At 37.3% G+C, this 25,975-nt stretch overlaps 1 protein-coding gene across 2 annotated transcripts; it reads left to right on the forward strand.

Annotated features, from left to right (window-relative positions):
• Positions 1-1,762: 1,762 nt before the first annotated feature.
• On the forward strand, positions 1,763-25,748 carry LOC137960007 (uncharacterized). 2 transcript variants are annotated; one of them, XM_068807449.1, is made up of 8 exons: positions 1,763-2,188; positions 11,319-11,430; positions 12,257-12,504; positions 21,258-21,425; positions 21,532-21,688; positions 23,296-23,435; positions 23,567-23,602; positions 24,660-25,748. In XM_068807449.1, exons 2-8 carry the CDS (start codon positions 11,355-11,357, stop codon positions 25,503-25,505), a joined length of 1,671 nt encoding a protein of 556 aa, XP_068663550.1. In that variant the 5' UTR covers positions 1,763-2,188; positions 11,319-11,354; the 3' UTR covers positions 25,506-25,748. The 2 variants fall into 2 exon arrangements, with proteins under 2 accessions (XP_068663550.1, XP_068663549.1); XM_068807448.1 differs by lacking the exon at positions 1,763-2,188 and adding an exon at positions 5,459-5,504.
• Positions 25,749-25,975: the final 227 nt, after the last annotated feature.

Genomic DNA, 25,975 nt, shown 5'->3' on the forward strand with positions numbered 1-25,975 from the left:
ACAACATAATCCTCGAACCCCAAATTAGGTAAAATCGTCATTATTACGGCACAAGTAACTTATTTAATGTATAATTAAAATATATTAATATATTTATTAATTGAATTAGATATGTTATTGTGCATTAATATAGTAATTACGTGAGGCAATGAAATACGCACATGATTAATTATAAGTAATAAATAAATAACGTTATAAATAACAAAAACGAAAGTAATATGTTTACCTATTAATTTATCAATAACATATGATATAATATAACCTAAAAATGAATGTTTTAAGAGGAAAAATTGATCTAATCATAACTTTAATACACTATATATTTGTACGTAATATTACCACTATTAAATCACTAATATAATACAATAAATAAAAAAATAATTTTAACGAGTAAATAAATAATTATTTTATTAAAAACGTAATATGCGTAGTATTAATTGATAATATATTTCCAAAAAATTAAAATTAATCAATTGATCAAATACATATTGTAACTATATTTTATTTATCAGACTTAAATATCTAGTTTAATATAGTAAAAAAATTTAATAAATATAATATATAAATAAATATACAACTTTTTTACTAATGTAATAGAGTTTTATTATAATAACCATTTTGTGATTATCATTAAAATCATCAAATTACAAGTTTAGTACATAAGAACAACACATGTTCAAATACAATAAAAGATACAATCATCAGTTATCATTCCACATGCAAATCGCTATGTCATCTCAAAATTGTGTGGCTCTTGTGGATTCTAATGCACACTGCCTCCGAAAGCTTGTTACTTGGGTATCCTCTTCCACAAGACCATCGCTATCATCGCTGTATGTATCGTCCGTCGCACATAATTAAACCCCATCACCTCCTCCACCAAACTCATCATCCGAATCATCATCTTCCAAATAAAATATATCATTGTAATCCTTTGTACGTATATAATCGTGCAATATATAACAAGCAAAAACAATTTTTGTCTACACCTTAAAAGAGAATGGAGGAGTGCCTTTCAACATTTGAAATCGAGCTTTTAAAGCACCAAAAGTTCTCTCAATAGTATTCCGCAAAGACGAGTGTCTTCAATTGAATAATTTTTTTTCATTATTAGGAATATTATCTCCAAATTATTGCAAATGATATCGAGTTCCTCGATATGGAGCAAAAAATCCTCATAGATTTGCATAACCAGCATCGACTAGAGGGCTGCGGGAACGAGAGTGTCTGTGCGGGAACGAACCGAGCGAAATGAAAAAAAAACGAGTGACACGGTAGAGCCGGAGAGAGCCCGCGCGAAAGTCATGTGGATGATTCTCAAAATCGGCGGAAAGTGCTTTCCGCCCGTTACTCTTAAGACATGAACTCTTGAGTCATGTATATTCATATATATGACATGAATTTCGGCGCTCTCTAACGACATCAGGACATGAACTGCGTAATGCGCATGAAAATCACGTCCTGAGTAATGTGCACTAACCCCCCTAAGTTGACTTGAGATAACATTAGTATGTCATTGTTATATTTTATTTTATTTATTTATTAATAAAACTCACGAGATAAACATCTCCATGCTCTTTGTGCAGATTTTATGATTATCATTAGAGAGGGGCATAATGGAGGGCATAATGAAGTAAAGAGAGAGAGCCCGGGGTTCTTCTAAACTAGTGTGGGTTGCCCGGGTGCATTGTGCCTGAACGTCGTTCTTACTAACAGTACCGTAGCGTGGCAACTGGCAAGTGCCTTCATATGAAGCGTTTATCTCGGCTCCAAAGACAACCTCCTCGTGTCGCTGAAACACCCGCAGCAAACCACCCGAAACGAAGAAACGTAAAGTCTTGCGGCTTGTCAGCTGCAGATACGTTATATCTCATCTCCTCATTATCGTCCGTGGTATAAAAACCCGAATCACACTCTCGATAGATTTTCACCCGAAAGGATCTAGGGCTCGGCGAGAATCTCCAACTCACACCTATATGCGATGCTCTGGACCTAGGGTTTACCCCATTAAAAGTTTTGAACTTACTTAGCTTTTAAGGACTGAAAGCTTATCGGTCAGAAGCTGCCCACAATTTGGAATTTGAGGTCTGCCCCTTGAATTCTGTTCGGTCTTTTTTCACATTCCTGCGCGCAAATTTAGAAGGCTGGATAGTTGGTTATTCTGCATGGCATTTCGATTGGCTACCGGGTTAGTTATCCCGTTTTTTCATTGGAGAAGTTTCTGTGTTTTCAATTGTTTTTGGTTTATCTAAGTCTCGCTGGTAAGTGTTATTTGTAGCTGACCAGTTTGCTGAAGTTTGGTCATTACGGCCTTACTTGGTCGCGATTTTGACGAGAGCATGTTTCAATATGCATAGCGTTTTCTTGGCAAGTGTTTAGAAACCTGTAGGAGTCGGTCATGTTGAATATGTTGGCATTGTACCATGAAACTAACAGCAATATGGACAGAATTTTTAGGGACATGCCTTGCTTGCGAACGTTTTCTTCACATGATTGGAAAACATTTTATATGGCAAAAAACATAACTTTCTCGATAATAAAAAGCCCTCCTTAGGAAGCGTTTTCAACTTATTTTGAATGGTCAATAAGCAGAAATTTATGAAAATTAATGTAATATTTACCGGTGCTACTGTCTACATGGACATCACGTGGATAAGTGGATAACATGGAGAATGGCAATGGCCGATTTTTCATCCTGTAGGTTGAAACTTTGGAAGCCTAGGCTTTCTATTATATGACATAAGAAAAGAAAAAACATGCTTATAGAAGAAGATGGGCCAAAAGGCCTGTGGAGATTTGTAAAACTCAAGAAGAGAGAGAGAGAGGACGAGTAGCTTGAGAAGAGAGAGAGAATGTGGGAGGAGAGAGAAGATAGAGAAGGCTGTTGGAGATATTAGGAGTTGGAGACCACTCTCTTCCATTTATAACTTAAATTTTAGTAGCAACTTACAATAATGCCCCTGCTCTCCTTTACACGTCAGAAAACAAGATTCCACAAGAAAATACTTTCCTAGTAACCCAAGAAAATTAAGTAAATGAAAATTACATTTTCTAACACTCTCCCTCAAAAATTGAGGGTATAACTTCTACTAGTGAGGAAATAAGTGACACTATTCCCACTCTAAGCATAAGTGAAAAGATCTCCCAATTGATATTCAAAATGCACTTATTGAATACCCGGCATGCAATTGCTACATGGGTTTGATGTTGTCTGCACTACGTAGGGAAATGATTATTGATTTTTACACCAAATTCACTAATACCATAGAATCTTGTACTGTAATTCCATTAACACAAACACACACTTATACGATATCTCCCCCTCAAGTTGGGCAGTACATATCTTGGAGAACCAGATTGAGAACATTAGATTCATGTTAATATTAAACTTCTTCCTTCAACTTACAAGTAACTGTTTGCACACTATCTCAAGACTTCTAATTGGACAACGCACATAGAGCAAAAAATAGCTTAGAGAGTCTAGAGATGGACTCTCACTATCGTAACTAGAGGGCATTACAAGAGAAAAAGTAGAAAAAGTAGAAAAAGATGGGTGACCAAAAAAAGATGAGTTTGACACAAACACGGAATCACCCTGTATACCACTCAACAAGGAGACCAATTCAAGGAACTCAAACTATAGATTGAGACTATCACATCCCAAAGCACAAAGGGAACTTTCTATAAAATAGAGAGTTATCTACACAAATTGAGATGTAATTGGGGACTGCTACAAGAGAAAATTCAAAGAGGCTACATCCTTTGGATGGTGAATGTGATGGTATAACTCAGTCTAGTTATCTTGTTCTCCATCTGGTCCATGAGGACTGGAACGCAAGTAGGCAATTCTGCTTGGAGATGGTCACTAAAAATCGTTAATAGATTCCGAACAACCCAAACTGGCATCAGTCAAGAAGTACAAGCACAAGGTGTTTGACTTTTACTGGTCCCAAGGTGTCCCGCTTGACACCTCCAAGGTCATGAGTGAGTGTTTGGTTGGGGAGTGAGTGTTTGGTTGGGGAAAGAAAAGATGAAAGTATCCTTTCAAGCTTTTAGTCAGATTTAGGAGGAAGTGGATCAACTAACTGTTGAGAATAAGGGTGGTCTGAATAATAACAGCAACAGTTGGGCGGGTGGGGGTGGTTCATTTAACTCATGCTTTGGAACAAGAAGAAAACAACAAGCAATAACGAGACCAGATGACAAGTAACAAAACAGACCAGAGACCAGACCAGCACAACTTTGGCTAATAAAATGACCCATCACAATGAAGAAAAAAAACAATGAGAAGAGGTCAAATAAAAAGTAGTATAAGAAGAAATCAATAAAGAGAAAACTCAGAAACTGGTAAATTTATCTCCTGCTCTCTTTCTTCTTCTTATTCCTTTTGTCCTCTTCTCTTCCTCTTTTTCTTTCTCTTCTTCGTTTTCATCTGTCTTCTTTTGTATGTTGAAGTTAGAACCACTGCTTTGATACCATGTGAGATTTGTGAAACTGACGAAGAGTGGGAGAGGATGAGTAATTTGAGAAGAGAAGGAGAGAATGTGAGAAAAGAGAGAAGGCTGTTAGATGGATCAGTTAGAGATCCCTCTATCCTATTCATAACTTATAAACTTTAGTAGCAGTTGTATTCATAACTTATAAACTTTAGTAGCAAATTACAACTGCTTCCCCTTGCACCCTAGGAAACGAGATTCCATAAGAACATTACTTTCTGAGAAACCTCGGAAAATATAGTAAACTAAAATTACATCTTCTAAGAAGGCCTTAGCCTGAAGAGTTATGCACAGCACCAAAAGACCAACCCATGCTGTATAAAGTATACCATAAGTATTTAAACATCCTCATTAAAAAAAAAAAAAATTTAAACAGCCTGAACCCATCCAAGCATTTACTTTTTCGGTAGAAGAAAGATCCTCTTTCTTCTGCTGAAAGGAAAAGTCTATTGATAAATGATGAATTGAAGGAGATTGAGAGAAGAAAGGAGAAGGAGAGTAAAGTTTCTGAAAAGAGAGCAATGGGAGAGCTTTTGTTGGAGTACGTGCACGACCCCAAATCTCTTATTCAAATTAAGCAAAAATGGTATGAAGACATAAATACCCTCAATACTCTTAAAGACTCATAACTCCTAACATACATATCCAAATTACAAAAAAATTGAACCATAGACACATCTCGATATGATGAGTAACATAATGTCCTCATTAGAAAATATATACATGTAAAATGACGAAACTATCCCCGATACTGTTTTCTAACATCTATACATGGAGAGCAGACATTATTTTAGGGTTCTGGTAATTGGTGTTTGTGCTGTCTACAACCAGTGTCAACTGCTTGTTAACATTCAGCTATAGCCTGCGGTAAGCATTCATTATTTGATTTAGTTGTCTTTTGACAGTTAACCATAGAATGGATAAAGCAAGAAGAGGGTATTGCCTGTATGATTTTGGCATCATCAAATGTCTAAAGGCAGAAATGATCACTTTCACAGGTCATCTCTGGTAGGCAAACTATGCCCGATTGAAGTTAGTGCTCAGTGGGAGCTTTTTTGTTAATATTATCTGATTGTTTCTCTTGGTGGTAATATGAAATCAACAAATGTTGAAGTAGCTTGATGTGGAATAGAATTATTTGGTACTTCAATGATGAGGCAGTATGTTTTTACAGCTTCAGGTAGCTGGATACTGAAAAGACTTGATTGAGCTCTTCACAAGTGGCAAACAGGAAATTTGTTAGAGATTTCATATATTGGGTTGGGGGGTTGTGAGCTTCCGCATAGACACCCATTATTGGAGGTGATCCCAGAAATCATTTTTTTGGGTGCCTCACAAAAGCATCGTCCACTTTTCTATTATATAATTAACCGACATTTAAATGAATATAATAGGTTCATGTTATTTAGACAGAAATTGTATTACATATCTTCATATTTTAACCAATGTGTGTCAGAGTACTCTATCCCAACAGGGAATGAGCTGATGCTACTGATCCCACACCACAACATTGACCTCCTTCATTTCAGTGGAATACCTTATTTTATCCTTGCAACAGCAGTTGCCTTGAGAAGGCTGTCAATAATGGAAATAACAAAGGAGTGATTTGAGATGAAATGGGATAAGAAAGCAGTAGGTGCTGAGCACTAGCCATATGCTCATAGGTTCATTATCTCTGTCACTTGTTTATTTTAGGCCTTTGTCCACTTGAATCTGAAGTTGATAGTTCACTTATTCTACAATAACCCAGGAACAAAAAGGTTAAGTAGAAAGATATAGAATGTGGCTGAGTTGGAATTAGTTGCCCCTTGTGGATTGGGCCTTTGGCTCAAGGATCACATACAGGGTTTTTAGTATGAGGTATTGGGTTTGAGTTTCACCAGGGTATGGGGCTCAACATAAAAAAAGGTGTCTATTTGGTAATATTATATCTTTAAGTAATTCTCTCTTTCTCTCTCTCTTTCTCTATATATAATGTTAAATGTACTGGAAGGGTAGTTTTGTCAATTCACATTAGTCTGATTATATCTAAAATAGTATCATTAGTTTCATGAATTATAGAAAGGCCTATGGTCCAATTTTCATGATTTTTGAACTTGTATATATGGAGATATAAGGTGTACATGTTAGAGGAGTAGAGGAATCTTTTTCTCTACAACCCACTTAAGTTAATAAAAGGAGTTAAGGGGCTCTAGCTTTTCCCCTAATCCCGAATTCACGACTTCTCCAAAATTGGCTCCTCCTCTTTTCTTCTTCTCCTCTCTCTCTCAACCCTATTTCTCTCAATATGTCACATGATATTAGGGCAGATCGGTCCATAGTACCAGCGTTTGAAGCATATCTGTTCTCTCTTGAAGCCCATGATCTCATAAGAAGGGGGATTTCAAGTCCGGTGTGGTCTGGTTGGTAAAATCTCATCTTTTTGTGTTCTTTCCTGCCATGACCCTAGGGTTGATAGTTCTTACTGCTGATTAAGCAGTATTATGTCTGTTTTTTCCCTCATGAGGGTTTGCTGAAGTACGATTGACTTCTTTCTCACTGTGCGCACCCTATTCTATGACCTATTGCTTGTGTCATCATTAATTGCGTAAAGTCAGCCCTCATTAATGGAATTTTGCTGCATATCTTTGGTTTAGTTGCAGAATAGGTCACATTCTCTGGTATTGGCTGTTTGGCACACATTGATTTTTTTACCTAACTCTAGTTTGAAGTGGGGCCCACATAGCTATTGTTGATACACTTGCGTCGGAAGTGAAATTGTCACTTAATTGCAGAATACTTTGTCCCTATGGCTGAGTTTGGTGAAATTATTACCCCAGGGACAGATGTTGTGAATTCAGATGGGAAAGATTCCATATTAATTACACCTGAGAGGTTGAACGGATGCAACTATCTGAGTTTGTCCAAATTTGTTTGAATCTACCTCAAGGCCAAAAGGAAATCTGAATTTATTCGAGATGATCCTCCCATCCTCATTATGAATGATTGGGAAGCGGAAGATTGTTAAGTAATGACTTGGTTATCGAACAGTATGGATTCGAGGCTGAGAAACCAGATTATTAACTATGAAACAACCGAGGAGATGTGGGTATCCTTGGAATCAACATATGCTCAGGAGAGTAACCTGTCCAGGTTCTATGAGCTATATTCTAGATTCTTTAGCCTTAACAGGGAGGAGAGATCAGTCATGGACTATTACAGTGAACTAAAAGGTATTATGCAAGAGACCACGTGTTTCACCCATTTACTACTGATGACAAAGAATTTAGAAAAATTTCTTACTGATACAAGTTCCACCCATTTACTACTGAAGCAAGTTTTTACTGCAAAATTTTTAGATGGGTTGAGATCAGAATTTGATCCAGTCAGGCCTCAATTATTAGCTTCAGATGATGTGTCATTACTTTCCACAACATTCGGTTGAGTTATGAGAGCAAAGATTCCGGTTATGTCTATAGAGGAAACAAGGACAATAAGTGTGTTAATATTTCAGCATTGAATTCCTTTGGTTAGCCAGAGTCTACTCGAGGTTGAGGAAGTAGTTCTCGAGGTAGAGGCCGAGGTCAGACAAATGGTAAAAGTGAGAGAAAGTGTCTCCACTATGGATGCACTAATCATTTCTCTAAACGAATGCCGGATTAAGTTTGGGAAACCCACTTGGACAAGTTCTCTTTTGAGTAGACTAAGCCCTTATTGGACAAATAGGTGGTATTTTCCCCAAGAGCCCTTGATGAGATGCAACAGTTGGTTCAACGCATGACTCATCTTACATCTATCTCACCTCCTTCATCTTCAGTATCGAGTGCACAACCTCCACTTACTATGACCACTCTGGCCAACTCAGGTATGTCTGCATTATATGTGCGTCTTGGATCCTCCTGGGTGATTGACTCGGGAACATCTACTCGTAGGTCAGGTATGTCATCCTTGTTTGCTGGTCTAAACGATTCTTCTTTGGTTAAGCATGTTACACTTGACTTATGGGTCTGTGTTACCTAGGGGTGGCATCGAATCGAGCCGAGCCCAAACCTGCCTATGTTTGAGTCGAGCTTGATTTAAATATTTCGAACTTAAGCTTGAGCCGAGCCTAGCCTGGAGTCTAAAATTGTGATCGAGCTCGAGCTTGAGCCGAGTTCAAGCTCCAACCTACATTTAAAATTTTGCATAAAATACAAGTCAAATAAACTGTATATAAAATTATGCATACATTTTACATAAAATTGGGTATAACCTCTACTTAAAAGTGGACATAACCTCTGTATATTAACCCTGCATAAAATTATCTATACATTGCATAAAATTATTCACAAAAGCTGCATAATTATGCATAAAATTTATTAAATAATCAAACACAAAAACATTCCTTTGAAAAGCAATGCTAGCTTTGTCCATTTGTACTGAATCAGATTGTTCTGATTCAAGGATTGGAAAACCAGATCATCGAGACAGAGAAAAAGTTTAAGAAAAATGGTTTTGGATGACTCAATCACATGCCCATTTTTGTTTTTTCTTCGGAGCATGGATTCATATAGCAACAATTCTGAAATGATACCAATCTGTTCTTCTGAAAAACTTGAGTGGGGTTAGCATTAAGAGAGTACCTCAAACAATTTGAGTCTCTTCAAGAGCCATGAGGAAGAGACAGTTGGAGTTCAAGAAACAATTTTTTTTTTCACGTGCTTGTGATCTCGCACGTGCGAAATCGCACGATGTCTTCTCGCGCGCAGGGGGGAAAAATTATTTCTCCCATAACTTAGGTGTCTGGTTTTCTACCAAGACGACGCGGGGGGCAGGGGGGTCTAGTGGTGCCAACGAGGAGTTGTCGTCGGGGCTGACTGGTGTGACGGAGGCGGCGGCGAAGGTAGCGGCTATCGTGACGACGCGGGGGTAAGGGAGTTTGCGACGAAGGCGGTCAATGAGCAACTGTCGACGGCGATGGAGGTGGCCACAACAACGGATGGGAGGGGCTTGGTGGTGATAAGGATCGGCGATGGCAGACAAGGGAAGGAAGAAATTGAAGTCAAACTTGAAGAGTCGAAGACGCCTCCTGCTCCCGCCTTCCAGACCCTCGTTAAGTTAACGAGCCGGCTCGTGAGCTTTCGAACCGAACCATGGTTCAGTCGAGCTCGGCTCGTTAACTCAAACAAGCCTTATCTAGATCTCGAACTCGGTTCAAGATCCAGATAAATCGAATCAAACCGAGTCGGAACCGAGCCGCTCGCCAACCGGCTCGGTTCGATGCCACCCCTAGTGTTACTTGTTTAGGGAGTGGGTAATGTCATTGACAGGCTACAAGAGTATGGTCAACTAGGTGCAAAGCCTGTAGAAACACTCATAGAAGTTGGAAATGACCTTCATGATGAGCACCATGAAGAACTCAATGATAATACTGTATGTCGTAGATTAGTTGGAAAACTGATCTATGCCACTGTCACAAGACCAAGTATATTTTTTCCAGTTACTGTGGTAAGCCACAGTAAGCTAGTTCATGGAATGTTCCTGCAAGGTTCACTTAGAGGTAGCTCAAAGAATATTATTGTGCTTCAAGGGCTCCCTTGGAAATGGTTATTTTTTAAATCCCACAATCATACGAAAATAGATGTCTTCTCAGATTCTAACCATGCAAGCTCTAAACTAGTTAGGAAATCTACTATTGGTTACTATGTATTTGTAGGAAGTAACCTAAGTCTGATGAAAAAGCAAAAAACAGAATATAGTGGCCCGGTCTAGTGTTGAAGCCGAATATAGAGCTATGACCCATACAATCAGTGAAATGAAGTGGTGAGATAAGTTTTGCAAGAGTTGAATTTTCAGGTCCATGTATTGATGACAATGTACTGTGACAATCAGGTTACCATTTTTATTGCTAGCAACTCAATATTTTAATGAAAGAACCGAACACATTGTGGTGAATTGTTATTTCGTTCGAGATGCAGTAATGAAAAAGGAGTTGATACTCCTTATGTTCGATCAGGTGATCAACTTTGTGATGTATTTACTAAAGTTTTAGATAGGTGAGAGTTTGGGACTTTTTATACCAAGCCAGGACTACTGATATATATGCTCCAACTTGAGGGGAACTGTTAAATATACTGGAAGGGTAGTTTGATCATTTCACATTTTTCTGATTGTATCTAGAAGAGTGACATTACTTTAATGAAGTTTAGAAATGCCTATGGTCCATTTTTTATAATATTTGGACTTGTATATATGGGGATATAAGGTATATATGTTAGAGGGGTTGAGGAGTCTTTTCCTCCACAATTCACTTTAGTTAATAGAAAGAGTTAGGGGGCTCGAACTTTTCCCCTAATCCAGAACTCATGACTTCCCCAAAAGTTGCCTCCTCCTCTTCTCTTCTTCTCCTCTCACTCTCAACCTTATTTCTCTCAATATTTCTTAATATATATATACATACACACACATACATATTAGATGTATTTTATAAGCTTAGATTGGTAATTATATTCTACTTATATTGCAAATAACAAAATCTGCACTATGTTGGGGTTCTATTACAGAAGACCTAATTTGTCCTCTTTGTGACAAAACATCAAATGTATGAGGTCTTTGGAATTCTTTGAATTTTAACTCCTTTTATTTGGTTAAGGAACGCATTTATGTTTTTGTTCTTGCGGGCATCATGGTTCTGAAAAAGTAATATTCATGTATAAGTGTTTTTGTGATAAATGTTTTCGTTTTGTTTTAAGTTTTTCTTAATATTCGAAAAAAGAGTGTCAGGTTTTCTTCTTAAATTTTAGAATGGTTAATTCACTTTTTTGCATAGAAAATAATTTGGTTGCATATTAATGCATTGTACAGGATTATTTTGTTTGCCTGATTGTTGGCAAAGACAAGATGAATAACGTGTTTAATGGCCAGATTTTAGCTGAGAAGCTTTCTAAACTCAACAATTCACAGCAAAGCATTGAAAGTATCCTCCTCATTTGGTTGTCTCTTATTTACATGTAACGTTTAATGCTGAATGGTTGACTTGCTGCTGTTAGACTGCAAAAAAAAATAAAAAAAACACTCCAGCTGATGGTTGGAGGTCTTAAAGCTATGACAAATAAAATCAATTATGAACAACATTGAGATTGGTGGCAGTAGCTCCAATAGAGGAGAAAACGAGGAAACAGTAATAGTAGGCAGAACAGAAGGGATGGTGGAAAAAGTGGCAGTTTGGGTTCGAGGAGCTGGGTGGGAGGGAGAAGGGTGGAGATGGTGGAGCGAAGGGGGAAGGGAGGAGTTATGTAGGATCTCCATGGCATGAAGAAATTTGTTTCAGTCACAGTCAACTGAGAATAGTTGGGATAATACTAGTAATGAACAACAGCACGGGATAGTTAGCTTATCCCCAGTGTATGTGAAAATAAGAAGCTGATAAAAATAAAAATATTTGCAGCCGGAATGAAGGGATGGGAGACCTGGAAGGGAAAAAAATGGTGGTGGGGTAGAAGGAAGAAGAGAAAGGGAGAAGACTGATGTAAGCCCTGTACAGATAGAGGTGAATTTTTTCAATGGTCGGTTCCATGAAGATGAATGATTCATAAAGATAACTCTGTAAGTCTCTGTAAAATCCAATTTTGGTTCTTTACAGTGCTTTTATACTGTTGATTACTTATAAAGTTCTCTTTATGCCCATACATTTACTGTTGTCTCGTAATTCCATTCTGCATTTTGTATTCTTATAAGGACAAGTGATTTTTTTTTTTGTTGGTTACAATTTTTTGTTTATGTTTTTCTTAACTTTGAAATAGCCTTGTCACATTGGTGCATTGTTCACCGGAAGAAAGCGAAACAGGTAGTTGAAACATGGGAGAAATTGTTCAATAGCTGCCAGAAGGAGCAGCGTGTGCCTTTTCTATACTTGGCGAATGACATCTTACAGAATAGTAGACGGAAGGGAAGTGAATTTGTGAATGAGTTCTGGAAAGTCCTTCCAAAGGTGCTGAAAGATGTAGTTGAGAATGGTGATGAGCATGAGAAGAGTGTGGTTGCTAGGCTGGTAATCAGTTATCTTTGTTTTCTTATTTGCTTTAAGAGTAGTGATGTTTTTCTCTTTTCAGTTAGTTTGGATCAAGTGATAGGTCAAAGGCAATCTCTTTACTTTTTAGTTTTTATCCTGTTTTGATCTTTATCTGAATTGCCAGCTCAATGGTAAAATTTGCCATTTATATTGGTTGAGGAAGAAAATTAAAAATGGCCATTCCTGCTGACATAATTTGTGCATTTCTCTTGCTTGTGCTCTTTCTTTATTTTTTATTTTTTTATTTTGTACAAGAAGCATACTTGTTATAAACCTTGATCAAACTATTGTCTTGACGAATTTACTTAACACCAAAAGTGGATAAAATTTCTGGAAAATTGAGCGCGTAGTGGCTTAGTTTGTGGAATTCAGGACCTTGGCCCAATTCAACGAGAGCAAACCCTCTTAGTCCTAATGATCCACTTTGGGTTTGAAATTAGGCTGCCTCATTTGGTGCTTTCTAATAATTTTACACCATTAACCAACTGATAGTGTAGGCCCCAAATCAAATAAAAAATTAACTAGTAAGAAAAACAACAGATAATGTAAATACAGAAGTAGGTTAACTACTAAAATTCTCTAACACTTACTTCATTTACATCAGTGTTATTACAACTGGTCTCGATATTGACCTGAAAAGGTGGCCATGTGCAGTTCAAGCACAAAATACTGTCGGTTGAATTGTTATATACCTCCTCCTTTTGTCTCAACATGGGGAGGGGCTCTTGTACTCCCCCTGGTTGTGTGAGAACCCATGTCAGTTTTGTTGATGTGTTATTTCTTCATATAAATTTTCCTACTTATTTGATGTGTGGTATGAACATTACAACGAGGGTTTAAACTTCAAAAAATAAATTATATGAACGACTTCATTTTTATTATTATACTTATCCCCATTATTAAATATTTTCTACAGCATAGGATGAGTTAAGTCCTTTATTTGTGGAATGATAAGAATACAACAGAACAAAGCTGCAAGTGCAGCAAAAACAATTAGGCCGATGAGGCCAGCTGCCATGCAACAAGTTGTTGTTTCTTGTTAAGTTGGGTCCAAGGCCTATCCCAAAATGACTAGCCAAAACCTCTTTACCAACTAATAAACTCAAGATCTTTTTACTCACTAATCTATGTGGGACTATTCCTTAACATTTTTAAATCCCCTCTTTAGCAAGAGATTTGGCTAGACTATTTGCTGATCCAGGGGTACCATACCAAGAAATAGAAAAGTTAGAACAAATGCCTTGAGCTTCAGCCAAGTATGTCCAAAGGCATCACGATGAGTCACCAACTAACAACAACCATGGAATCACCCTCCTCTTGTAGGGGGCCTCTGAATGCAGAAAATCTTTTGGCCCAGGAAGGAGAGATCTAAGCTCATGCTAAAAGAAGTCCAATGGTTTGTTTTATTCTTTCGTTTTTTTTGGTTGTCATGTATTCAGAATTTTTGCATGATTTTTAAAGGTGGCTTGGATTTGATCCAAATTAGGCTTTTTGTATCTTGGATTGGACAATATGTTGTGGATTGCCTACCCTACATGTTTCCCAAGTCTGAGATTTCTGTTGGAATGCCAGTGTCACATGGCAACCTCTCCTATGGACAGCGGCACTGCAGTTCCTTTAGAACCATTGAAGGTTCTATGAGCAAGAGAGATGTGGCCCCAAGGATGATATGAGTTGCCTTGAGATTTTGAAACAATGCTGCATGAACTCAGAAAACTGTTGTCCTCAATAGAACTTGTAGAGAAAAAAGAGAGAGCACTACAAGGCTAGGGCTGTCTGGCCTTTTGTCTCCTGCAGAAACAAAAAGGATGTCAAAATACCCACCATTGTCCGAGTTGAACTTCTTGTCAGTTGATCCGAAAATGTCACCCTTGGCCCGTCACTGCTCTGATACCAATTAAAAGCCTAGGCTTAATGGAGATGTCCTGATCTAAACTTGAGTCTTGGCTGTATTAATGGCTAGGTTGTTGTGAGAGAGGCTAGGCTTTCAGGATTAAATGGAAGCATAGAGAACTAGAGAAATAGACACACAAAATAAATTATTTTGGGTTTTCAATTCTGGTGCTTCCTTGGAGTGCTTGTGTTAATATAATCACAAGCTACTACTGTTTGGTGGGTCCACAAGCAGTGGATGCCCTCTTACTGACCTAACTCCAACCACAACGTCTAATATTCACAAAGTACCTCAACGCCCCCATCTAATGGCATACTTGTGCTGTCTAACAATTCAAAAATGACAGTTCTACCCCTTACAGTTTAAGACTCTTATCACCCTCTTATCTGTATATTGACTCAACTCTTGTCAACAAATGAGCTAGCCAAAACCTTCGGTATTTGACATAAATGTGAGCATAAATGAGGTTACTCCCTTCACTAATGTGATAGCCTGCAATGTTGTTCCCTTTCAGCCTCATGCTCTGGCTTTGCCCTCTTCACTTTGTTGACATTTGTAGGAAGAAAAGAGATGGGCATGATTAGGGTTTGTAGACCCTTCTCCCCTGTTTATAATTTAAACAGTATGAACAATACATTTATGTCCCTGCTCTCCCTTAAACCCTAGAATGTGACTTTCCTTGAAAACAAACTAAACAGAACTCTAATATACTTTCCAGCATTCCCCCTCAGGCTAGAGCACATAGCTTCAACTTGTTACAAAATTGTCTCTCAATTCCCATTTTAAGCATAAAAAGAAATACAAAAATTAATCTTCATCAAACAATTGGTCTTAAAAATAATTGTGATTTATGTGGCTTCGACAACTTCAAAATTTATGGTGGCTTCTGATGTCTTCAACTTTTGAACTCGTATTAAGAATATAAATTATTCCTTTCTCTCCCTCAATCTCAGGAGTATATGGCAATGATCCTAACTTGAATATAAAAAAAACTATTATAGTCATCTTCCTCCATCTTCCACTTAATAAATACTAAAGTGGTACAAACTTTCACAACCCTAGAGGACAAAACCCAAGAAAATGATAAAGGAAATATGGTGACACAAATAAGGAAATTAGAAACTGACATAAAGGTATACAAATACAAATTAGTAGTAATAATCACTAAGCAAAGAAAGCTAGTCACTAAAGGATGACAAAAACCCACTCAAGGGGAATAATAAAAGTCACTAAGAGCAAAAAATCACCTATATATAGCAAAACAACAACCTAATGAACTCTAACAATGGGATTGACACAAGCAATTCCACAACACAAGAAAATTTTCTTGAGACAAAGTTGGGACTACACAGTATTTAAAAGTTGAAAATGAAATTGTTGAAAAACAAGAACAAGAGCATTTTGGTCATTTTACCTTGTCGTTATTTATATTTCGTGATGTAATCTTATTCTACATGTCAAACTATGTCTATAGACCAAATTTCATGTAAAAGGGACACGTAGAATAGGAGATATAGAGAATTAGGGTTTTCACTTAAAATAGGGGCAATGTTGTAAATTGATTTTACCTACTCAACCCTAAATCTATAAATAGAAGCTGGAGGAAGTCCAACCACGAATTTTGAGTTTTCATTTCTCAATTTCTCTTCTATAGGCTCTCTCCTTCTCATTCTCTCTCTTCAACCTTTCTTCTTCTTACTTTTAACATGGTATCAAAGCAGTAAATCGCACCTGGGAAGGATATTTGTGAGTTTTTTCTCCTCTTTGAAGCAGAAATTTATATAAAGGAAAATCTTTTTCCAGATTTTTGGTTACTAGTTAGTAAAAATCTAATTTTTTTCTCCTTTTTTCTCTGCCATAACCCTAGGATTACTGGTCCTATTGTTCTAAGAACATATTCTGATGTTCTAATCTGCCAAAAGAGGCTCTTTTATGCTGATTTGGAGGTGTGCGCCAAAATTCCAGAACTGTAATTGCTGATGTCATATGAGCCTTGCTGACATTAGCCCTAGAGTAGGTTCCAATGCACTTTTTCTTTTGAATCTAATTCCCTTGTTGGAATTTCTGGACTGTTTTGATCTGCGCACATCTTGGAACTGCCCTAATTGTATTTTGTTACGTGGTAGGGCCCACTGTAGCTAGTTGATTTGGAAATTTTTGTAGGCTTTATTTGATCTTTTATATCTGATATTGCTGACTCTGGTGAGGTTTACACTCCAACAAAGGGGTCATATAATCCTGATGGTAAATATATTATCACTATCACCTCTGATAGGTTGAATGGTGATAGCTACCTTACTTGGTCCAGATCTTAGAATGTACTTCAAGGGCAGGAAAAAGTTAAAATTTATTAGAGATGACAATCCTGTTCATCAGGATGATGATTGGGAGGTTGAAGATAGTCAAGTGATGACTTGGCTTGTCATCAACATGAAATTTAATATCAGGAGCCAAATTATGAACTTTGAAACTTCCAAGGCTATGTGGCTGTCCTTGGAAGCTCTTTATGGACAAGAGAGCAATCTTTCCAGGGTTTATGAATTATATACAAATTTTTTTGGCTTGAAAAGGGGTAACAAAACTATGACAGACTTCTATAGTTCTTTTTTGAGTATCTGGCAGGGAATTAATGTTTTTCATCCTTTTACTATGGATGAAAGGGAACTTTGAAAACAACAGAGTCAACTTTGTGGCGAAATTTCTAGATGGATTGGGTGCTGAATTTGATAGAATAAAGGTATAAATTTGGGCCTCAAATGAAATAACTAACCTCTCTACTACCTTTAATAGGGTACAAAGAGCTGACAAATTTGTTGTGCCTAGAGCTGGAAAAGATACTAAAGCTGGTGAAGCTATTGCCCTTAATACATCGGCTATAACATCTAATTCTATTGACACGTCCAAGGGATGTACAGGGGCTGATAGAGGCAGAGGTAGAGATAATTCTAGTAGAGGCCAAAGCCAAGTAGATGGTAAATCTTAGCACAAGTATGTTCACTGTGGATGCACCAATCATTACTCAGATAGATGTTGGGAAAATTTTGGGAAGCCTTGGGTAAATGCTAGTACACATGAAGGTACAACACCAGGGTTTGAAACTACAATCCCACCTGGTACACTTGATGAATTACATAAATTGATTTAACAACAACAACAACAGATTTCCCAATGTATGGCACGACTATCTATTCCTGTTGCTGTTGTTGTGAGAAACCTCCAGCTTCTTTTTATAGATTTAGGGTTTAGTAGGTAGGGTCAATTTACAACATTGCCCCTACTTTATGTGAAAACCCTAATTCTCTATATATCTTATTCTACGTGTTCTCTTTACATGAAATTTGGTTCGTAGACATAGTTTGACATGTGAAACCCTAATTCTCTATATATCTAATATCATGTAACAACAAGGTAAAATGACCAAAATGCCCTTGTTCTTGTTTTTCAACACTTACAAATAATCCCAACCTTTTTTCTCATACATAGCAACATTTCGGGGTCATCGAGAGTGAAAAATATAATGGAGACACAATGGTTCATTAAATTCATACATGACCATACTTAGGTTTGTTGGGTGTATCTTTTGAAAGAAAAATTTGAGGCTACCTAAGTGCAAAATTTCTATACTATGATTAAAACCCAATTCCATACCAAAATTAAAATCCAAAAAACCAATAATGGCAAAGAAAATTTCTGTTCCATTCTTGGCCAATTTCACATAGAAAAAGTTATTGTACACCAAACTTGTGTCGACACACTTTAACAAAATGGTATTGTTAAACGTAAGAACAAACACCTTTTAGACGTAGCTCGGGTAATTATGTTTACCACTAGGGTTCCTAAACACTTCTAGGGAGTTGTTCTTACTGCATCTTACATCATCAATCGAATGCCGTCCGGAGTAAGTCAGTTTCAAGATCTTCTCTCATGCATGATTCTTCAATGATTTATCTCCCAAGGTTTATGGTTATGTTGTGTTTGTTCATGTTCACATGATCATGTCCGTAGTAAACTTGACCCAAGAGCTCGTAAATATGTCTTTCTTAGATACTCATCAACTCAAAAGCGATAAAAGTATTTTGATCTGCCACCAACCGGGTCTATCTGAGTATGGATGTTACTTTCTTTGAAGATCAATCTTTTTTCTCCCAAACTTCTCTTTAGGGGGAGAATCATTTGGATGAAGAAAAGTTGTGGGAAACAGTTGTCCCCTTGCTTGTCTATTTTGTTTCCTCTTGTAAAAAAATAACCACTTCGTCTCCTTAACCCCAGATTTTCCCTATCACAAATTGTCTTCTTGAACACGAGTCTATTGTGCTAGAAACTAAACAATCTGATTCAGGGAGAGAAATACTAATTGAGAAAAACACAGTGTCTATACAAGGATGCATAACTGACAAGGAGCAGCAGCCTAAAATAAACAGCCAGGATTCAATTCCGAGTACATCAGATAATTCAGATTCTTCCTTGTGTCCAAAATCTTTGATTTTCAAGACCTTAATGTCTCCATTGCTCATAGAAAAGGCATAAGGTTGTGCACAAATCATCCTATATTTCGCTTTGTGTTCTATCACATATTGCCCTCAAACTCTGGAGCTTTTGTTTCTAACTTGTCTAAAACAGAAATTCCTAAGTCTATACAAGATGCTCTTGCTGTTCCTGAGTCTAAAGAGGTTGTTCTTGAGGAGATAAAGGCGTTAGAGAAGAATTGGACTTGGGAGTTGGTATGTCTTCCCAAAGGAAAAAATCCAGTTGGTTGTAACCGGGTTTGCACAGTGAAATATAAGGGTGATGGGTTAATGGAAAGGTGCAAAGCAAGGCTGGTAGCAAAGGGATATACTCAGATGTATGGAATAGATTATCAGAAGACTTTTACTCTTGTTGCAAAATGAATAATATCAGAATCCTGTTGTCTCTTGTAGTTATTATGGACTGACCATTGCTACAAGTTGGATGTGATGAATGTTTTCCTCAATGATGAATTAGAAGAGGAAGTGAATATGCCAGGATTTGAAGGTTTATTTGGTGCAAAAAAGGTCTATAAATTCTAGAGGTCACCATATGGTCTTAAACAATCTCCCTAGAGCATGGTTTGATTGGTCAGAGTCAAGCAAATCACACTAATGGCTGGAAGATTGCTATACTTGTTGTGTATATGGATGATATTATCCTAACAGGTGATAATCTTGTTGAACAGGAGAAGCTCTTTCTGGCCAAAGAATTTCAAATCAAAGACCTTGGATCTTTGAGGTGTTTATTGGGCATGGAGGTGGCAAGAACTAAGGAAGGAATCTTGTGTTTCAATGAAAATATATCTTAGATCTTCTCAATGAAACCGGTATGCTAGGGTTCAAGCCAACTAAACACCCATGGGTGCAAATGCCAGTGCAGAGGTTAATAAGGGACAATATCAACGATTAGTTGGAAATTGATTTACTTATCCCATACTCGACCTGACATTGCTTTTGCAATGTGTGTTATGAGTCAATTCATGCGCTCTTCTTATGAAGAGCACTTAAATGCAGTTTATAAGATTTTTAGATATCTTAAATGCACTCCAAGAAAGGGATTAGTGTTCAAGAAGAGTGACAATGTATGTGTTGAGGCATTCAATGATATTGATTGGGCTGGAAGTATAGATTATAGGAGGTCTACATCTAGATATTGCAATTTTGTAGGAAGGAATCTAGTGCCTTGGAGAAGCAAAAAGCAGATTGTGGTGGCTAGAAACAGTGTTGAATATGAGTTCTAGGCTATTACAAAGGATATGTGAGCTTCTGTAGATAAAACAGCTTCTAAGTGAGTTGAAGGTTGTGTTTAACCAACTTATGAAGTTATACTTAGATAACAAGACAAATATTAGCATTTCCTATAATCCAGGACAACATGTGAGGATAAAACGCATTGAGATCGATCAACATTTCTTAAAAAATAAGCTAGATAAAAGAGCATTGTGTATTTTGTTTATTCCTACCAAACAATATGTGACAAATATCTTCATGAAGAGTCTTCAATCACGCAATTTGACTTCCTAAGTGACAAGCTGGGAATGTTCAACATTTATAAACCAGCTTGAAGGGGTAGATTCATTGTTGAATAATGTCCAGATTCATTCTCTTATTGTTTTGCTCAAATCTCTCCTATATTAGAGTCTACTTTAACTCTAGGAGTTAATCAACTTTACTTTCATTCAGCATCCTATGTTGTATATTTTGTAATTGTAGTTGTGATTTGCTCCCTATCTCTTTGTAATTTTTCGCCTTTTTAATGAATTACATCTTTATAAAAAAAAAAAAAAATTGTAATTGTAGTTGTGATTTAAGCAATTGTATTAAAAGCTTTTTTCTTCTTCATTTTCATCACAACATGGATCCCTTATCATGAGCAATTGGAAGTTGGTTATTAGCTTAGCTGATTACATTATTAGCTCTCTCTGTCAGCACTTACCTTCCAGCACTTGTGCTTTTCTCTTGTTTGCACTTTTCTCCTTCGGGAGCTTTCTTAGTAAAATCCCTTTTCCATCATTATAAAGAACAAGTCCATTGGCCTCACCTTTTATTTAAACATAAGATCCAGTTATCTTGATTAAAATGTTCATATTGCATGTTCTAAAAAAAAAAGCTTGTAATGCAAGAAGCTTGAACTTTTGGTTTTGGTTGTAACTACATAGTGCAAAAGGTTCCCAACTGTTTATGTTTTTTTTTTCCTTCATCTCTATTTTTCCTTTTTAAGTCGCTAATGTGGAATATTGATTCTTGTCACCTGCAAGGTATTCTTCTTTATGGGAATTACATGTAGAACTTCCTTATCTTATCTGTTTTTATTGTGCTGATTTTTTTAGGTAGATATATGGGAAGAAAGGAAAGTTTTTGGATCTCGTGGTCAAGGTCTCAAAGATGAAACGTTTGGGACAGACCCACCTAAGGAGCCTCCAGTTTCAGTGGAGAACAATGGAAAGAGTTCTAATTCTATCAAAATAGTGAAGAAGGATGCAAATTCAATAAGAATCGTGAGAGTTTTTATGCTTCAACTCCTTTACTTCCTCTCCACACTCTACGTCTTTTACCTCAGTTGAATGTGGATATCATTTGAGTCTTATGTGAATTTTTATTCAGAAAATAGCTGTTGGAGGCATGCCTGAGAAAATAGTAACTGCGTTTCAATCTATTCACGATGAACATGTCAATGAAGATACAACCTTGAGCAAATGTAGAGCTGTTGTTCGTCGTGTGGAAAAGATGGAAAAAGATGTTGATGATGCTTGTACTCATGGTAAGTCCTATTTTTAGTATCTTTTTCTTTTGTATTAATCTTTTCAAGGATCTTGACATGTTTGTAGACCTGAAGATGCATTGTTGAGAAGTTTTTTAAATGTAGGTCCATAGACCACCAATAAGTAGAGGTAGGGCAAAATTGATATAGATGGATATTATGAGGAAGGATTTGAAGCCAATAGATATGCACCTCACATATGGTTCATTAGGATGAAGTTATGTGGCCTATGCTAACATAGTTTAGACATGATGATGGTGGTGACATTTTGTTTTTGTGGAATCTGTGTTACAAAATATTTAATGTGAAAAACTTTGAATTTCTGGAAAAGAGAAAAACTTCACTACCTTGTTGTAATTTGAGTACATGCATCTATTTATAATAGAGAAAATAAGTAGAATCCAATTACAATTAAACTACCCTTATCCCACTTACACCAAAGTTTAACACTAAAAGATAACTCTTAGAATAATTGAACAACTTAACATAACTAAAACATCTTTAACTGAGACTCTTCTATGAGATCTCATCTTGTGAGACTCCTACAAGACTCCACTATAATAATTCTCGCTCTGTGAGATTTCTTGCTGTGAGAGTCATGTAAGACTTTTTCATAGTTGTTCTTTAACACTCCCCCTCAAGGTGGAGTTTAAAACTTTAGCTTGCAAGGAAATATATTCTTAGTCTTCAATCTTCTTTTGCTGAAAAGAAATTCTTCATAGATGCAAAAACTTCATTTTTTGTGCTCCCCTTTTCTTAAGTATTTTGGTCATATAAAAATTACCACAATATATGGAACAAAATACCTCTTTCTTGTACTTCTTCATCTACTTCTCCCCCTAAAGCTGGATAAAAAGGACATATAGACCCAACTTGGACAAAACACAATGTGAGAGAAGAAAATTACTTCTAGCCGTACGACAAAGTCCCATACACTAGTCAAAACGGTCATAGTCTAGAATACACTGCTTAATTTTAAAGGAGGAAAAATTGCCTAACTTTAGGGCTTAACAAAGAGACTCTCCATACACCAGTTAAAACGGTTATAGTCTAAAACACACTTCACTCAATTTTAAAGGCAGAAAAACTACCTAACTTTGGGGTTTAACAAAAAGACTACTCGAGGAGTTCTAGACGGTTCTAAACGGTTGTAGTTTTTTGTGTCGCCTCCATTTTGGAAAAGTTACTTTTAGGGTTGAACCATCTTTTCACATGCTATATGTGAGAAAGGTGCCGGAAAAACTTCACATTATTAACTTTACTGGAAGAAGAACAACGTTAATGAATCATAGTTTGAGGACTAACAAACATGTTATTTCAGGATTGCAGTATAATGTAGGCCATTATTGTGTGACTATATTGGACAAGTACTCTCTTTGACTTATATATATCTCATTGCTTGGGTTTAAGATATTAATTCTTCATAAAAGAAAATTAATTTTACATGTTAAACACAGAAATTTATGTTACCATATTTTTATGGTACAAAAATTTGAAAAATTTATGATAAGGCAATGCTGGTGGTGGTGAAGTCGACTACAAGCGCATTTTTATGAATTGAAAGCATGTATTTGACTAGTTAAGTATCACGTGATCTCTTATCTCAGGTAATCAGCAGGAGTCTTCACTGGCCAATGAAATTGAAGAGTTGGAAACTGCTCTCAAGCAATGTATGCAACAATTAGGAAGTATAGAAGCAAAAAGGTGTGCCTTGATTGCTCGGCTGAAAGAAGCACTTCAAGAACAGGTAAAATCTTTATTAAAATGGAATTGAATGTTCTTTAGCAGTACGGTTTCCTTTTGTTTTAGTGGTGAGGAGATTTATCTTACATACAAACTACATATTCATGTAATCTGGACTTGAATGCAAATTTTCAGGAATCAAAGCTAGAGGTTATTTGCACTCAGGTGCAGGTGAGTATTTTCAGTCGTCACTATCATCAACTTCTGCTTCTCTCTTTTTTTTTTATATATATAGAGAAAGGGCTCAATCATCAGTCATTTTACTTGCAATTTTTATGTTCTGCTCATGACAAATTTGAACTGTTGTTATGCTGTCCACCAGTCTTTCCAAGAGTCGTGGCCTTTCTTTTTACAATAGTGGTTATAGTGGATTGGGTCTTTGGCTCGATGGTTATATAGTAGGGTTTCTAGTATGAACTATTGAGCTGTTGAATTCAAGTCTCATCATGGTTTGAGGTGTAGTTTCTGTAATTCAATATTCAAATTAAAAAAAAAAGTTGGTCATAGCCTTAAAAGTTTGTCTTAAAATAAATTTATAACAAAAGCATGATTTAGTGTAAACACTGTTACATAATACATATACCTCTATGATTCAGTGTAAAGGCAGGTATTGTAACGTGTATTTAAGAAATTTTTCCTAAAACTTTGAAGGAATCTAGCAGATATCAACCAAAATTTTTGAGGATTGTGCCGAACCAGTGCACGCCAAATGTTATAAGACTAACTTGGTGTGCTGACCAGGTTCAGTTGGCTTTGACCACCAACTGATTTGTGATGATGTCAGTTATGGGTGTTTTAAGTCCATTGAAACTTTTTTATGTATCCATGGGTCTTTTATCACCGTCTTGTGAATGACAGGTATTACCCACTTATCACGTATTTTATCGTTGTCTTGTGAATGACAGACATTTATCATGTATCACATCGCCATCTTGTGAATGACAGGTATTTATCACCCATTTCTACCTATGAGAGTCGGTGCCCTAGTTGGGACACCGTGATGGGGGAGCTTATTACTACATATATGTAGCCAGGGGGGAAATTGGCCGGATCCGCTGGTTTCTTCCTCCCTGGGTTTAACCCTCAGACTTGGACAGTGGCCAGGTCAGGTCCTGGTTTGATAACACTGGAGCGAGTGGTTTGGTGCATACAGTTCTGCATGGGTGTTTTTTTTTTTTTTTTTCTCCATGGGACTATTTTGTGTTTGCTGATTGTGTTTGTTTGGCAGATTGCTCAAGTGCAGACTGAATTAGCAACAAGCATGCGACAGAGGCTTTCTTCATCTTCCATTCTCATCTCTGGCCTTGGTGTTGGTTCTAACCCTACCCCTACTTCTACTTCCATTGCTGCTGCTGCCTCTACCCCACCTTCAGATTCTGCATCTGCTCCAGAGCCTAACCCAACTCCAGTCCAGTCAAGCACTGCCCCTCAATCACCACATCCTCAAACAACCACATCTTTTACAATTGCAACCTCAATAACAGATGAACAGCATAAGAAAGCAGCAGCAGCTGCTATGGCTGCAAAGCTTGCTGCATCTACATCCTCAGCTCAGATGCTCTCATCTGTCCTGTCGTCTCTTGCTGCAGAAGAAGCTGCTGCTGCTGCTTCTTCGTTGAGCAGTGGGGGGTCAAAATCTAGCCCCTTCTCAACCACTTTGTCCGTATTCCCACCAGAGAAGCGACCCAAGCTTGAAAAGCCCATGCCTGTGTCTGAAATAACAAGCAGCACCTACTTGAATTCTATGCTACAAAACAATCAGCCACAGCCACCATTTCAACCACCACCACCACCTTTGCCACCTGGCCCACCTCACGTACAACAGTTTGTGCAATCAAATGGTTTGATGGTCGGTGTAACACCGTATGCATTCAACACAAGCAGTGGCAGCAGCCTCCCACCTCCGCCGCCTCCACCTAGTAATATGCTCATAGGCTTACTAAGGCCAGCTACTCAGTCACAGCTACAACAGCAGCAACATTCAGTCACAACAGGGTTCTACCAGCCGCCTCCAGGAATGGGATTTTATGGGCAGAATCATGCGCCAACTACCCCTCCAGTTCCTCGCCAATGAGCCAATGAGAGGAATGGGACTTTGTAAATTAGTAGCTTTTTGTAACATTTGTCTTCATCTTTTTAATTTTCGTTTAGATTCTAGTTAATTTGGTGAACTTTGGTCAGTGAAGCGTAGCCGAGTACTCGAGTATTACTCGGAAAAACTGATGCACAAAATTGCTCCCTGTTTCCGATTTTAACTTATTCCATGTATCTATATCATACCAGTTTTCAGTTGGTGGGGCCTTGGTTGCTTGGAGGAGCTTGTTGGTTGCCAATTATCCCAGAAAACAGGATACATTGTGGAGCTCTTTGTTTTCTTTTCTCTTTGGAACAAGTTCACGTCTCTTAACTGGATAGATCTGCCATCAAATCTAGGGGATTTACGTATTCGTGAGGAGTGGGAATGAGTATCCCGGGTATCATTTTGGAACCTGGTTCTTAACCATTCGTTCTTCGTCTTCCAATGATGACTCTAGACGACTGACC

The sequence above is a fragment of the Aristolochia californica genome, unplaced genomic scaffold (assembly GCF_029961685.1).
Source record: "Aristolochia californica isolate CCGP_79_NKW_82.1479 unplaced genomic scaffold, dmAriCali1.0.hap1 SCAF_3, whole genome shotgun sequence".
Classification (NCBI taxonomy): Eukaryota; Viridiplantae; Streptophyta; class Magnoliopsida; order Piperales; family Aristolochiaceae; genus Aristolochia; species Aristolochia californica.